The sequence below is a fragment of the Phodopus roborovskii genome, unplaced genomic scaffold (assembly GCF_943737965.1).
Source record: "Phodopus roborovskii unplaced genomic scaffold, PHOROB, whole genome shotgun sequence".
NCBI classification, from domain to species: domain Eukaryota; kingdom Metazoa; phylum Chordata; class Mammalia; order Rodentia; family Cricetidae; genus Phodopus; species Phodopus roborovskii.
This window is the reverse complement of record NW_026126485.1, coordinates 19969338-19986042: the sequence shown is the minus strand read 5'-3', so window position 1 is coordinate 19986042 and position 16705 is coordinate 19969338. Positions and strand designations below refer to the sequence as shown.

Below are 16705 nucleotides of genomic sequence, written 5' to 3'. Positions count from 1 at the left end.
AGAGACATACATGCAGGCAAAAATGGCCTGTACACATAAAATAAAGTAAAAAACACTTAAAATACCAAAAAACCCCACTTCATATCCATATTCAGTAATTCATACTCTGGTCAGCATGGTCCTAGAGAACACTGATACATTCCACTTCCTTTTACTTCCATAGCAGGAAACAGGGCTCCAGAGGGCTCAGCTGACAGTGGCACCTTAGCATCACCGTTAAAGGACCACACCAACTGTTCCTTGCAGTGGGCAGGGCCTGGCTGCATCTCTACATCTAACAAGATGCTCTAGCAGACACACCAGCCTTTCTTACAAGTCCAGAAGGAGGAGACAAGATAGTTCCTACTTTAAAGATGAAAAGGAAGGCTCAGAATGCATTTCCCTCATCTATATTCATGAGTTCCTGGGACAGAGCCTGGTATAGGCCACAAAACCCTTATGGTCTACCAGCCTCCTCCTGTAACACCCCAAGACAACCCTTCCATACACACAGCCTTTCACCTACCCACTAGCTCTAGCTGACAATCAGGGGCAAAAATCAATAGATGAGATTTAGTGGGTGGAATAAAGGTCCGCTCCCTATACCCTCACATTAGACACACATAAAGCAAACTCCCCTCCCCTTCTCCTGCCTCTCCAGCAGAACCTCTGCGGACCTCAGGGCCATCAGGACTTGGAGAAATACATTTGTCCTGTGCTGGGCAGAGGGTACGGGAAGAGATGTCTCTGCACCACATGACTTAGACCTCTAGCTGGCAGGCAGGGAAGCAGGGGCAGTGGTCTGTCCCTAAGAGTGTTGACAGGGACACCATGGCCAGGCAAGCACAGAGCCACAAGACACAGCAGAAAAGGGGGGAGGGGAACATGGAAGGAGGCAGGAACCAGGGCACTGATCCCTGACTGAGCGATTCAGAGAACTGTGTCTCACTCTTGGCTCTAGGTCTCAGAACATTAGGGCACATATCCTAAGAAATCTGTGAGAACAACTGGCTTTTTGATTGAGATATGCTGTGTAGGCACTGGGGGGGGGGGGAGAAAGGGAGAAATAAACAGGAAAGAAAATGAGATGAGAACAAAGAGCTAGAGGCCAAGGGTTGGATTCTAAGCAGGGGAGGAAGGGGGAATATCATTTTCACATCTATAGAGGTCAAATTCAGGACCTCCTTGCATGGAGCCAGAGGGTACCTGCCTCTTTCGGGAGGCAGACTGATGGGCCTGGGCTCTCCACAAAGCGGAACAGAGGCAGGGTGGAAGGGATGTAACAGAGTGGGAGGGGTAATGGGGACCATTCAACTGAAGTAAGCCAAGCAAAGCGTGCCAGAGAGGACCCAGATGCTTCCTATCCTCAGCAAGCAGTAGCTGCTGCTACTCAGACACTGCCAGACACAAGAAGCTTGAGCAAAGCTGGGAACTATCCTTTTATTCAGCCTGTAGCTGGTTTCTGAACCAAACGTTTGTCAGTCTAACACACACAAATCCAGAAGAAGGGAGGTGCCTGTACTTGAGTTTCGGCCCACCAAAACACGGCATGTACAACACTGACGTAGTAAATTAGAGGGGGAAAGAGTATATGCGCCTGCACATCAGCCACCTTCCACACACTTAGCATAGCCACATCATAGCCCTTTGCTTGGTGAAGGGCCCAGACCCATCCTGGAACCCACAGTCATCCCACATCCTTGAGGACCTTGCAAGTTGGGCCTCACCCAAGCTGTTTCCACCACAAGCCTGCAGGATCCGCCGGGCTCGCTTCTTAGCATCTTCTGGGAAGCTAGGGCTGCTTAGCAGATTTGGGTAGGTGCAGAGTGCCATCACCTAAAGAAAGAGGGTACAGTTGAGCTAAGAAGACACTGGGCAAGGCATAGTGAGAAGATGACAACTCCAAACACCATGCTACAGCATGCCTCTCCATGAGAGCTAAGGCTGTGGGACTTCAGGGTAGCAAAGAGGAAGATGCTGGCTCTCTGCAGGAGGAGAGATTCTAATGGCCAAGGCTTGGCCCAAGAACAAGGTGCCAAAGGAGGAACCTGGCCTCCAATCCTCATCTGTGAGGAACACTGGACCAAAACATCTAAGATCGTAAGAGCCAGAGGGTCTCCTGGGTACAGGGCCAGGCCTCGGTGGGGAGTAAGAATTTGCTGACAAGAAGGCTTAAGACCCCTGCAGACACACAGCCTGAAGCCCTTCTTACCCTGTTCTTCCTCTAGACTAATCTTCAGATCTGAAAGCCGGAAAGGCTTTTCCTCCCTGTAACATAAAATCACCTAAACGCACAAACTGAGAGGATTAACCAAGGCCATGGGTGACAAGGTGCCAGCAAAACCCAGTGCACCTGTCTAAAGCTGGCTGCTGAGGGACCAAGCCAGGCTCACTATGGGGTGGGAGTGGGGGAGAAGAGGTCATAGCTCTGATAGCAGTCAGGTGACAGACCAGTTTCGAGGCCTTTCTTTCTCCGGATAAAGAGCAATAACCTAGCCCACCCCTCACCCAGGGGCATTATGAAGACCAGAAGAGACAGATGAAGGCTACAAGTGGCTGATACAATGCAAGACAAGTTAGGACAACTGGGGTCCAGGGATGGGTTGGCTTTTGGGGGTGAGTTTGACAGCCTGCAACATATTCATGGCCTGAGACTAGGTCTACATCTGGAACCTCTACTGACAATCAAGGATCTCCGCCTTCCTCCTGCCTCTACTCCTCTGACAGAGCTACTGTTTGGCCCCCCACTTCTGCATCCTGGGCCCAATCCACTCATCTCCACAGTCCTCTGAAGGTCAACAGTAACGGTTGCAGGGCATTCCTCAGACTAGGACCAGGCTGTTGGTGGGATCTTCTAGCACCAACACCCCTCCGCCCCAAAGGAGAAGTCGAGGGGACCCGCGCTGTGTGCCACTCCTGAGGGTGGTAACACGGGTAGAGAGGCTGCCGTTTTGAAAGCTCGTTAGCTGCCTTGCCTGTGAACCTTAACTATACATAGCGCTCCAAAACAGGCCCATTCCTCCTCTAGGAAAAAGTTCTCCGTAGTTATGTCTCCTGTCCCTGATCAGGCTGTCCAGTGGCATTTTCCTACCACACTTTGCTGGTCCTGCAATGTTAGCTCATGTAACATTTTGTCATTGATGTTCAGACATAAACACTAGAACCCGCCATCACCCAGAGCCCTTATGAGGGAGATGAGTTATACTGGAGGCAACCGAGAGCAGGAGGCAGTGATCTGCTATAACTGGACTTTCAGCTGGCTGGAGGAAGACCTCCACCTGTCCTCCAAGGCACCAGGATGATTTCCACTTGCACAAAGCCAGCCAGCACTCAAACCCAGGGGCTCCCTTTGGCTGTATTTTCACCCTGGCACACCTGCCCCCACCCAGCTGGGCTTGCACTTCTATCACACACACACACACACACACACACACACACACACACACACACACACACACACAAGAAACACCCTAACAGAAGTTCTCTGTCAGTACCCCAGACCCAACACAGAAAAGAGCCTTCCCGGAAGCTTCCTACCCCAGGCCACCCCAAAGGGGTTAAGGCACCTTTGATATCCTTGGGAGGGGATTATGGGAGAGAAACAGGGGACATCAGGTGCCCGAAAGGGCTGCTATGGGTGGCACATCCGTCAGATGCGATTGCTGTACTGGCCCCTCCCAGATTCTAGTTTAGGGCTCCGGAGGCTTGTTCCCGAGGGCGGGCTCACCTGACGGAGGAAGGTGATTGGCTGCTGGCCCATAGCATGGGCATCCCCGATGTTGGCTCGGATTACCTCCGTGAACGGTTTTTTGATACCCTGCAGAGAGAAGGTGGCAGGTGGTTAGACCCTACATTCCTGAGGCCAAGTTGTAGAATAAAATTACCACAAGATATTAATAAGCAATCCTATTTTAAGCCTCACCAAATGTCAAGCAGTGCTAACTGAGCCCCATTTAATCTTCACAGCCATTTGTGAGGAAGAACCAGGAGCAAACCCATTTCACAAAGGAGGAAACTGGGGTTCCAAAAGACTAACAGACTTGCTCAGTGTCACACAATTGATAAACACAGCATTAGGATTAAAACTCTGGAAGCCAGGCCCCAGTATGCTCTGCCCTATTGCCCTCCACTTACTGAACAAACTGGAAGAGCTGTGAGGTGGCTGGGGCACCCTAAGACAGTTCCACAGGGTGTCAATTCACAAGGATGTCTAGTAGCATATACTGGGACCAAAGGATAGACACTGAGTTCATTTTCCCCTCCAGAGGACATCCACCACTGGCAGCCAGGTCCTGGCCTTGTTCTCTCACAACCCTGGTTTTGCAGAAATGCTAGTTTCCTTTTCTTTCTTTTTTAGAAGAAAGCATAAGAGACAATGAAGTGAGAGCACCAAGCAGGAATCACAGAGGAACTAACAGAGATTTGAGCCAGATGCTGGTGGTGCGTGCCTTTAATCCCAGCATTTGTGAGGCAGAGGCAAGTGGATCTCTGTGAGTTTGAGGCCAGACTGGTCTATACAGTGTGAGTTCCAGGACAGCCAAGGCTACTCAATGAAGCCCTGTCTTAGAGAGAGGAGAGAGAGAGAGAGAGAGAGAGAGAGAGAGAGATTTGGATGTCACTAGAGAGTGAATGACACTTCAGCTGCTACAAAGGTAAAATGGATCATGGAGATGTGGAAACACAGGAGTCTACACAGCTCCCTGATAAATCCAGAATTAGCACAGGAGGAATTATAGTGAGATATCCACCCCTCCGGCCCCTGTTCCACTGACCACGCCCATTGTGGCATAAGGACAGGAGCAGGCATGACCTGGGGAGACTAGGTCTGGGGTTCTGGACCCCAGCTCACTCTTACTTTCTGGTCAGAGACAGAGAGCATCCGGAGGCATCCTTGGGATGGGAACATGCAGTGGTCATCTGTTTTTGGTGTAAGTGATTTCTCCCTGAATAATTTCCGTCAACCGATTGTTTCCCAGATTCTTATTTACCACACTTTATCGAATAAACTAGACAAGTTTAAAGCGCTCCTCAGGTGACTGAGAAGATAACCGGGAACAAACACTGCCTTGTGCAGGTGGTCCAGGAAGGAGGCCCTGAGTGTCACTGTGGAGGAAGACGGGATAAAGGTGGGAAGGCCTTGCCGCCACCCATTTCCAGCTGTGCGTCCCAAACACAACAAAGGTACAACTCTATGGTTCTGACACTGGTAAAGTTTGTTCTCCTGAGTATGCGTGTGTCTGCACATAAGTGTGCATGTGTGTGTACCATGCTCAGGTGGATTTGGATTTTTCTCCACAGCTCACCATCTCGTTGCTCTGAGACAGGATGTCTCACTGCCCCTGGAGCTCACAGTTTTTCCCCCAGGCCAACGGCTAGCCAGCCATGCCACTCCTTCCGTCTCTGCTCTCACCAGCACTGGGGCTTCAGGTACAGGTGGGACCGGGCCTAGCTTTTTGCCTGGGCGCTGGGGATTTGAACTCAGGCTCATGCTTACATAATGGGCATTCCTACAGAGTCATCTCTTAGGCCCTGCCCCACCATGTACCATGTTTTTTGTTTTGTTTTGTTTTGTTTTTTCCTTCATTTATGATCAGTAATGTACCCTTCAACAACAAAAAAAAAAAAAAAAAAAAAAAAAAAAAAGAAAAGAAAAGAAAGAAAGAAAGAAAGAAAGAAAAAAAGACAGTGGTCTCTAGAAACAAAGGCAGCTGCCACTTAAGTTTTCTTCTGAGCCTTGTTTATAGCCCTAAGTCACAAGGCACAGTAGGCCGAGAAAAGAAGCCTAGAGAGGGCCTCAGAACTTCACAAACAGAGCCCAAGTCTCTGAGAGGTGTGTCTGGGATACAGGGGACCCTGCACGTGCCTCGTGTCCCGTTGTCTTTTGAGCTAGTCAGAGGTGGCCAACATGGAGCTTTCTTTCTGGTGCTCAAACTTCCCTAGACCAAGGCCAGTGGTGGGAACACTTGCTGTGCCAGGCTGGGTCGGGGTGAGAGCAGGGGAGAGAGGGAGGTAGCTGCAAGGCTCACCCCGCAGGTAGCAGCAAAGACGGCTGGCTGGTGGGGGTTATGAGGCTCTCCCTCCCTGACACTTGGCATATTTTGCTGCTGGCCTCGCCATTTCTCTACACCGCTTTGGTCCCAGTGCCTTCTTTTAGACATCCTGGTGAAGAGACCTAAGTCACCCCGTACAAAAGGCAGACCTGGTTTCCTGCTGAGGAACCTTCCATTAGCCTTTAAATCACTGTAGCTTTCAAGTCTACAGCTACTGAACATAGGTGACTTCTGTGGTATGGCCAGAGCCTATTCTTCAGTAAGAAACACATCTGTCACAGCCAAGAAGGCCAAGACTCAACACAGTTAAAGGCCTGGGCCCTGGGCCAGCCCAATACAGAAGAAAATAATGCCTGGAATCTTGCTCTGGATGTCCCTTCTCTGTGCCCTCCCCCTGGCACTATTAGCAATTCAGGGCTTGCTGACACAAAGCCTGGGAACACTGAGCACCCCCTTACTTCGGTCTTTGTGCCTACAGAACATGGACACTTTGCATGATGGATGACTTGGGCCAGGAAAGCGGCTCCCTTGAATAGACAAGTGGACCATTCTATACAGCCAAGAGCAACCACTCAGAAGGATGTTCTGGGCAGACTTGGAAAGGTACCCCAGAAAGATTCTGGCCCAAAGTGCTCATCCAGGTATGTGCACTCAAAGGTGCCATTGCCCCAGTTCAGCACCTTGGCAGAGGAACTAACAAGCACAGACGTGTAGACAAGCACTTGCACATGTCCAACCCATGACTGCGTGCCATGCTGCACTGAGAGTGGGTGGGTGCTCTCTTCCCACCACTTGGACTTATGCAGGGGCCAATAGTGGTGAAACATTTCTTCAGAGGAAAAAAGAAAAAGATTTATTATTACCTTTCCATAGTCCAGCACCACCAAAGAACACCAGACTAGGGGACAAATCAACAGGGACAAGGCAAAACAAAAGAAGTAATTAACAAACAGGGAAGGCTGAGGACATGGCTCAGGCAGGTACAATGACCTGAGTTAGTGCCCCAAAATCACATTAAAAAAAGAAGAAGAAGAAAGAAAGAAAAACCCTCAAATGCAATGGTGTATATTTATAATCAGTGCTGGGAAGTGCAGGCAAAGTGAATTCCCAGGGTTCACCAGCCTAGATGAATTAGTGAGTTCCAGGCAAATGGAGCCCCTGTCTCAAAATCTAAGGTGTACAGCATCCAAAGAATGACCAATGTTGTCCTATGGCTTCTACATGCACCCTACGTGTGTGTGTGTGTGTGCGCGCGCATGCACACACGCACATACACACACACACACACACACACACACACACTCAAGGAAAATACTATTTTATTTAAAAAAAAAAAAACAAAAAACAAAAAACAAAAAAGCTAGTCGGGTATGGTGGCACATGCCTTTAATCCCAGGGCTTGGGAGGCACGTGCAGGTATTCTCAGAGGCTGAAAGAGGACATCAGATCCCTTGGAGATCAAGTTACAGGTGGTTGTGAGCTTCCCAATATGAGCTCTGGAAATGAAATCTGGATGCTCCGTAAGAGCAGCAAGTGCTCTTACCACTGAGCCGTCTCTCCAGTCCCCCACCCCACCCCGTGTGACTGCCAGTTACATACGCCCCAACAGAGCTAGGGAGGAGGGAGGGACGAGAGCACGTTAATGTCCTTGTTCAAGGGACGGCCCAGTCATTGCATGAGACCTATGCTCAAGAAGGCCACAGAGTCTCCGTTTGTTCAACAAATACTCCCAATAGAGCACAAAAGGAGGGGGAGAGTGAGAGAGGGTAGGCAGGGACCAAAGAGAAAAACCAAAGCGAACACAGGAACTGAAGAGCAAGAAGTGGTACAGAGACGGCCCAGTAAGTAAGAGTGCGTTATTATACCGCTCTGCTAGAGGACCCAGTTCAGGCCCCAGCAGTCATGGCCAGCACCTCACAACTGCCTGTGCCTCCAGCTCCCTGCCTCTGCCCTCTGTGGGCACCTCTACTTACAACACATGAGCACACACACACAAATAAATCTTTACCTAAAGCCGGTACAGGAAAGGGGCTGGGCACAGGGTGGGAGAGAGGCCTCCCCAGACCCCAGGCACCTTGTATGAAAGGCCTCCTCACTCCCAGATTCAAGTGAACACTTAGAAGAATTAGAACAGGCAGGCAGAAGTGCTGAAAACGGGTATCTCACAGAAGATGCTGAGACCCAGCACAAGGCAAGCCCCAACTCCACAGACAACCAGAGAACTCAAGATTTACAAGGAGCAGGGTTGGAAAGCAGCGCTCAGAAAAGAGCATTCGCTGCTCTTACCAAAGCTGGGGTCGGTTCCTAGCATCCACATAGCCACTCACAACTATCTCTAGCTTCAGTTCCAGGGGGATCTGAACACCCTGTTCTGGCCTCACAGGCACCAGACACACATGTAGTGTACATATGTACTCACAGACAAAATACACATACATATAAAATAATAAAAATTTATCAGTAAGTCAGTCTAAAAAATGTGGTATGCAAAGCTGAATGATTTCCATTCTGGACCATTATTACAACAACGCTACAGCTACCACAAGAAGCTCCACACCGAGCAAGTCAGAGGTAGGAAGTAGTCGTCTGCACTTCTTACACTCAAGCAATTCGTAATAGTTTGAGAAAGTCGGGGACTCTCGAGCAGAGGCAGATGGATCTCTGTGAGTTCGAGGCCAGCCTGGTCTACAGAGTGAGTTCCAGGACAGCCAGAGCTACACAGAGAAACTCTGTCCTGAAAACCAAACCAAGCCAAAAACAACAGTTTGAGAACAAAGAGGAGTCTTTCTGTGTTGCCCATGATTGGCCAGGAGCTCCTGGACACAAGGGATCTTCCTGCCTCAGTCACCTGAGTAGTGGGGACTGCAGGCCTTGTCACACTTGTTAACAATTTTAATTAGCTCCTGTTTAAAGGATTGCCACTAACACTGCAAACCAGTTTGTAAAGAAGAATAGTCAAGGTACTCTGGATGAATTGCCTGGGGACCACACTCCTTAAAGCCTTGAATGCTGGTCTATGACCAGGTCATGGTGGATGGGTTTAGGATTCATCCTGTCAAGGAAATCTTATAATTTTATTCTCTATTATTTTTCTTTTCTTTTGAGACAGGATCTTACTTTGTAGCCTTGGCTGCTTGGCTGGCCTGAAACTCGTTATGTAGACCAAACTGAGCTAGAATCCTCAGGTGATATTCACCTGCCTCAGCCTCCCCAGTGCTGGGATCAAAGGTGTGTGCCATCCTGCCTGGCAATTTTCCATATTCTAAAGTAAAACCTACACTCTGAAACTGACCAGTAAGATTCAGCCACTTGAGCTTAAAACACCCAGGGCTATGAATTTTATCCTGCTACCGACAGCCAGGTGCTAGGATACTATGTTTACATGCAACACACACTGATGGCAACACAGATCAATCTTTTCTAATTCTGAACCTTCTGCTCTTTGTGAGCTTTCGGGTTTTTTTGTTTGTTTACTTTGTGTTCTTGTAGGTGCTTGTGTGTATATGTGGCAAGCAGAGGTCACAAGTCAACCTTGGGTGTGGTTCCTCAGAAGCCATCCACCTCATGTTTTGAGACATTGGCTTGAGTAAGCTACTAGCTGGCTAGGGAACCCCAGGGATCCTCCTGTGTACCTCCCCAGCACTGGGGATACAAGTGCATGCCACCATGCCTGGCTTTTTCATTTGAATTTTGAGGATCAAACTCAAGCCCCCATAGTCATATGGCAAGCACTTTTATATTTTTAATTTTTGAAGCAGAGCTTTCCTACATTGCTCAGGCTGGCCCTGGATTCCTGGACACAAGTCCCCCTGTCTCACACACCTAAGTAGCTAGATTTACAGCCCCGCCACCACCCTACCCTGCTGGTGTTTACTTTTACAATTGGAAAAGTAAAGCCATTCCTTCACTCTGCTGTGCCAAGTCCTGATCCCTGCCCTTAAACAAACAAGAGAAGAAAGAAGCTTGAGAAACTGTCAGATCCTCTCCCCGCACCCCCACTGCAACTTATTAAAAATCGCTGCTCCTAATGAACGATGGGATGGATCTCCCTTGGTGGGGCTGCTCTAGGGGAGAAATGGCCCCCTGGCCTGGCTATTACCCCTTAGCTTCTTCCCCTCTCCCTTCAGGGTATCTTATCAAAACCCTGCCAGCCACTTAAAGACAAACACCAGGGGCCACGTGTCCAGCCGGTACTACCAGCAAAGCACTCACAGAAACAGTTCCATAAACATTATAAGGTTCCACCTTATGACATTTCACAGAGGCCACCTCAGGTCCCCCAGGACAAGGCTTAGAGAAGGGAGCAAGTGGGCCAGCTAAGCTCTTTGCCTCCTTTATAGACTAGGGAAATTGATGCCCAGAGAACACATGGAATTTGTCCCAAAACTTCATACAAACCTCTTGACCAGATAAAACCCCTTAGAATGCTTGTCCAATTTGTATTGCTATAATTCAAAACAGAGGCAGAAAAAAAAATCTTGCAAAGCCAACACAAACAAAAAATAAATAAAAATAAACAGGACTCAGAATACAGCTCTGGGTCAATGGTAGAGTGCTTGCCTAACATTATAAAGCCCTAATTTTAAGTCCCCAGCACCAACCTGCATCCTCCAAAAACAAAACAAACAAACCAAAAAACAAAAAACAACTGGCAAGTATGGCTGACATAGTTGAATATCAGGACCACCTTAGTTTAGACCTCTGTGAGTTCCAGGACAGCCGATCAATATAGAATGATCCAGGTCTGTTAAGACTACATAGTCAGAACCTGTCTTGAAACAAAAACAAACATCCAAGAATATAGGTGGACAGAGAACGGAGCCAGCCTTCTCTGGGCCAACCTGGGGTGGAGAGGGTGCAGGGGTTAATAGTGCTCTCGCTCTCTGCTTTCACAGAAGACTCCAGTTCAGTTCCCACATCAGGTAGCTCACAAGCACCTGCAACTTCTCAGTTAACTTGGGGGGCTCAAACTTGGTTGTGTGGAATGTCTATTTAGGAAGTCAGGACACTTCTGGCCCAATGATCAAGACATGTATCTACTGTTGGAAACCCTTTCTAGCTCCCCATGTCCAGCCAAAACACATGGAGTTGCATGGTAAAGTCCCGAGTCATCCAAATGGCTTCTGTCTTCTCCATCTCATCCACCCTACCTCCCTCTGCCACACAGACTTCTACTAAGTGCATCTACCCTTCCCCCTAAATCTAGAACTTCCCAACTTCCCTGCCATTGACCACAGCACTGCTCTTGGAACATTCTCACATACTCTCTACAAGACTGGAATAACAATATGGCAGCCTGGACCTAAGCTCAGTGACCTTTTACTCCTCACCATCCTCTACTTTGTGGAAGCTGCTATTTCGCAAAAGGTAGAGATAATTCCTGGAACCTCTCCCATCTCTGGAATCAGAGAAATCAGCTGTGACGTGATAAAACAAGGAACATATTAATCCCAGCTTTGTTTTAGCAGGGAGACTGTTGCCTCAAGGAAGGACAGCTGCAGCCTCCCAGATACCAAAGTTCGGAAAAGAAGAGCACATGCTCTGTGCCCACCAGTGTGTCAGGCAGACACAGAATGGAGCCAGCCTTCTCTGGGCCAACCTGGGGTGGAGAGGGGTTAATAGCGCTCTCTGCTCTCACAGAAGACTCCAGTTCAGTTCCCATATCAGGTAGCTCACAAGCACCTGTAACTTCAGCCTCCAAGAAGACCCAGCTCTTGTTTGCTTTGGTTTTTGAGACAAGATTTCTCTGTGTAGCCCTGGCTGTCCTGGAACTAGCTCTGCACACCAAGCTGGCCTTGAACTCAGATATCTCCCTATCTCTGCCTCCTGAGTGCTGGTATTAAAGGGCCGCCACCACCCAGCACAGATCCAAGTCTTCTAGCCTCGCATGCATATAACTACACATATTTAAAAATAATGAAAATAAATCTTTTTAAAATTTATTTTTATTTCATTTGCACTGGTATTTTGCCTGAATGTATGTCTGTATGAGGGTGTCAGATCTTGGAGTTACAGACAGGTGTGAGCTGCCATGTGGGTGCTGGGAATTGAACCCTGGTCCTCTGGAAGAACACCCAGTGTTCTTAACCACTGAGCCATCTCTCTAGCCTATAAAAATAAATCTTAAAAAACCAAAAACCAGAAAGTCTTAACCCTGCAAAGTGTTAGCAACAGACACTGAACTCCCTTTTGTCTAACTCACTGTTCTGAGAAGAACTGAGTGCCTGAGAAGGTATCAGCAGGCCCATCAAAGTCCCCATGGGAAGAGGAGAACCTGAGAGCTCCCCTCAGTTATTCAAAGATACTGAGTGACCACACTATCCTGGAAACACTGCAACCTAGTGACTCTGGGAACAAAATCAAAAAACTTACCATTCGCATTCTGGGTCAGAACTATCTGATAACATTTTATTTTGTTTTCTTAGACCAGGCTGGCCTTGAACTCACAGAGATTTTCTTGCCTCTGCTTCCTAAGGGACAGGACTAAAGGTGTCTGTCACCAATCCCTGTTCTCCCCCGCTAATATTTTCTTACTAATCTTGTGAGTGTTTTCCTTTTGACGTTCCCTCTTAACTCTGCCTTCCAAATTCCACTCACGTTAAAACTCAGTATTCTAGCAGGGTGCTGTGATGTGTGCCTGTAAGCCCCAACACATGGGAGGTAGAGGCAGGAAGACATGCAATCCAAGGCCAGCCTGGGCTACACAACCAAACCTTTTTCCCAGAACAAAGAACTTGTTTTCCTCCAAGGGCATGTCCCACATACATACAGCCAAACCACCCTGACTGGAGCAGGGAGAAATTACCCCACAAGTTTTACAACAGCTATGAATTCAAGCCAACATCCCTGGCACCACCAAGATGAAGTCCCAGGGTCGCCTCATTATAGCTAAAGACCCCAACTCTCTTGACTATAGTAGTCACGGTTCTCGAGGTACAAAAGAAGGAATTCTGTCAGTCTCTCCTGCAGAGTCCCATTCTTGTCAAGCAACTGTGGCTGGCAAAGGCCCAACAGGCCTCAGCCCAAAATAAAGGTTCGGGAACAAAGTAGCCGCACATCCTCCCATTCCTCCTCCTGCTCCTAACTGACAGGGTTTTCCCCTCACCACCCAAGGCCCTTTCATCTCCCTGTCTTCAATCAAAGCACTTATTCACTATCTGAAAATCTCACTTCTATATTCACTGGTTTTCCGCCTTCCAAGGGTTCTTGGTTCCACGAGGACACTTAGGGAACACGCAGTGCCTGGCAGCATAGACCACTCAAGTAATTGGGTACAATTCAACAAGTGAACCGTCAGAAGGCCTCACTTTGTGCCAGATGCGGGGCACTGGTGAGTGACTGACGAGAGAGGAGGCGTTCTCTCCTTCCAGCCAAAAAGGGCACAATGAAAAAGCTGAAAGCTGGAGGTGGAGGGTCCTGCTGGAGGACCCCAGAGGGTTTGCCAAGGCTCTTCCCGCCATGAGCGCCCCCTGGCCTCGCGCCCCTCGGGCCCCGCGCTCACCCGCTGCAGTTCCATCTCGATCTCGCCGGCCTTGTGCACGATGGGTCCGCGCACCGCGTACTCCACCGCCTTCACCTGAGGGTTCATGGACTCCAGAGTGAGGATGCGGTCTCGAGGGCTGCGCTCCGGTCGCACCTTGAGCGCCGCTGAGGCTTCGGCTGCAGCGCTGCTGTGACTACGGCCCCAAGGGCCCGAGGCGCGGGGGCAGGAGCCCCGCCGCACCAGCCCCGCCGCCCGCTGCATCGTGAACCTACCGAGGATAACCCTGGCCCAGAAAGAACAAGAGCAAGTCATCGCGCACAGCCCCAGGTGGACACCAGTCCCCCCAAGAGCCCAAGGCTCTCGGTTAGCAGCGCCAGCCTAGCTCCAGAGCTGGATTCCCACCCTCTGGTTACCGGGACCCCGAACCGCGCCACTGCAACACCAAGATGCTGCACCGCTGGGTGGCCCGGGCTGCACCTAATGTGCGAATGCAACGTGCCTGTCGCCTCCGGGCCGCCCGCACCGCTCTGGCTAATGAGTGCCTGGGCTGCTCCCAAGCTGAATGACCAGCCACCGCATCCTGGCGCCTGGCACCCGCACCTCCTGGTCCCCTGCATTCGCACACCCACCGCCGCCGACTCCGCCTCGGGCCTGCGCGCTGGATTCTGGGTCTTGTAGTTGTCTGGGCCGTAGCAACGCCGCTGTGATGTGTTAGATAAACTACAAGTCCTCTAGGGCCTGGCGCAGGCCGAACCAGGCTGGTCAAGGGGCGGGGAGCTGTCGTCTGGGCGGGTTCTGAAGGACAGAAAATCCAGATCATACGACGGCAGCGGCCACTGTCCTTTCCAGAGGCTTTTGGAATTTAGTTATTTGCTGCTTGGCTGCTTCTCCCTAGATGCAGACCCCGCCTCCCTCCACCCTCACTTCTCGACACCTATGGGGATGTGGATCGCGAAGTGATGCAGTCTTCGCCTGAGTTTCATCATCCAGGCCATATGGTTCTACTGGCCGCTCAGGGGCAGCTGGTTAGGGAGTGGAGCCACTGCGGCTTAATATGCCACCCTGGCTCCTTCTCTCTTGTAAGCAAAGAGCTGGAGGAGGGGGGAGGTGTCGGAAAGGACCACACACAGAGTAGTAAGGTTTTTCAATACCACTTTATCTGAAGCCTCACCTATATTAATTCCATTTTGTTTTCTTTCTAACCTTCCCAGCATCTAAAATTACCTCGTGCTCAGGGCAGGAGCAGTGTCTTTCTTGCCTGTTTTCACATTTCTAGCACATGGCACTTAGTAAATATTCGTTGCACAATGAATGCACAGGACATGATAGCAATTACTTTGGGCAAAAGTATCCTGCCAATAGGCAGCTCCACACGTGCACTTTGAACAAGCTTGGGGCAAGCTTGGGACAAGACTAGGTTGGGTGTGCCATTAGTGCAAAGGTAGGGTCACACAAGCTGAGCCACAAACATCTACAAAGAGGACATGGTTGAATCACTTTCCTTCTCCCTGACTCAGACTCCCTCCTCATCTGAGAAATAAATTGGGTTAAATGGCTTGTCTTTTCCCACTTCTGAGTCACCTGACTTTAAGCATGTCACCATCCCCAGGTGGGAAATGGGGGCAACAGGTACATACCTTGTGCAACTGAGGAGAGAGTTCCGAAGGAACTTGCGGGAACGTGAATCCTGAAGTTGCACACCACCCTTGTTGATCTGTCCTCAAGGGAATACCAAATGCTTTGATCAAACAAATTGATTACTCGTGAGAGAGGAATGTGTCTGGGAGAACAGAAACCAAAGACAGCTGAGTGTTTCCACCTTAGCAAACTCAAGTCCCCGCAAAGAAGCTGTTTGGGTGGCAGAGGAGGCTGCTGCTCCTACCTCTTCTGCTTCGTCATCTTTGTCTTTATTGTCATCTTTCTTCCCTTTTTTCTTTTTCTTTTTTTTTTCTAGAAAAGAGGTAGTTTATTAAGGCAAAGCAGCACAGAGCTGAGCCAACCCCTTCCTGTGTCCTGGCTCCCAGAAGGCAAGAAGGAAGAGGTGCTGTTTGAGCTCTTGTTTTTTTAATCTTATTTTATGTGTACAAGTGTTCTGTCTCCATGAATGCCTATGCACCATGTGGGTGCAGTGCCCATGCAGGCCAGAAGAGGGCGTTGGATCCCCTGAAATTGGAGTTATAGACCGTTGTGAGAGGCCCTGTCAGGCTGGGAAGGAAACCTGAGTCCTCTGGAATAGCAATCAGTGCTCCTAACCACTAAATCTCTCTCCAGTGCCATGTTTGGGCTTCGATTGAACAGCACCTCTGTCAACAGGTCTCTTCCTGGCTTTTGTCTCAGTGCCTTATGCATTCAGTCTCCAGGTAGAAGATTCTCCCCATGGCATCTGCCCTCTGGGTACTTCACTGCCCCCCCCCCATGTCCTGTTATTACTCACTCTGGCCAGTTGAAGAGCCACACAGACACACCCCTCCACCTCCAAAGCACACTGAACTTTGACCTATTCACTGTCCTTTGAGTCACTGTACTGTCAACCCAGCTGTCTCTACCCTAGGTCTCTCAGAAGTGAACACAAGGCCATTTGTATGCTGAGAGAACAACACCCAGCATACTGTGCCCTGAACACTGGCTCCCACATCATCGTTGCAAAACACAAGTAGTTCATGTCTCTAACAAGTCCGGTGCCACCCTGTCTCTGAGATTGCATAAGAAAGCACCCAGGCTTGGGGGTGTGACTCGGTGGTAGATGGCCCGTCTAGAGTTCAGCTCTGAGGAGCTGAGGGGAGAGCACTGTCAAAAACAAAAAACAAAAAACAAAACACCTCTCTTGTGAAACACCCTTAGCTGTGTACAAAGCACAGAAGGGCAAGCAGTGTTATTTCTACTTTGTAATCTCAGGTTAAGCAACTTGTTCAGCCAGCCAGGAGCATGGAGTAGGCACTGTGTTTCAAAAACCAGGCCCTGTGCGCCCCCCATTCCCAATGCACCACTGCCCCTCCAATTTGCTGGGGCTCTAGGATCAGTCTTGTGTAACTCTCTGAATTTGGAAATTTGAATTGTTTATTGCAATGCACTAAGCTTTGAAAAGTTTCTTCTTGGCACTTGACATAGGGAGTGACAATTTCATGAACTTTGCTTTTATGTTGCTCTCTCTACCAGCTGGGGACCAGTATGAACACGAGCCTAAGTACTGAAA

The 16705-nt window shown here is 49.4% G+C and overlaps 1 protein-coding gene across 4 annotated transcripts in view; it reads right to left on the bottom strand.

Annotated features, from left to right (window-relative positions):
• Gpt2 (glutamic--pyruvic transaminase 2) overlaps window positions 1-14231 on the bottom strand; it is a 34138-nt gene extending 19907 nt beyond the window's left edge. Inside the window, exons 1-4 of one of the 4 annotated variants that reach the window (XM_051195037.1) lie at window positions 14142-14231; window positions 13531-13795; window positions 3707-3796; window positions 1707-1815 (exon numbers count right to left, since the gene is read on the bottom strand). In XM_051195037.1, the coding sequence (XP_051050994.1) occupies window positions 1707-1815; window positions 3707-3796; window positions 13531-13773 (442 nt within the window). In that variant the 5' untranslated portion in view covers window positions 13774-13795; window positions 14142-14231. Of the gene's footprint in view, window positions 1-1706; window positions 1816-3706; window positions 3797-13530; window positions 13880-13914; window positions 14060-14141 lie in introns of those variants that run through there. The other 3 variants (XM_051195036.1, XM_051195038.1, XM_051195035.1) reach the window with 3 other exon arrangements.
• Window positions 14232-16705: the final 2474 nt, after the last annotated feature.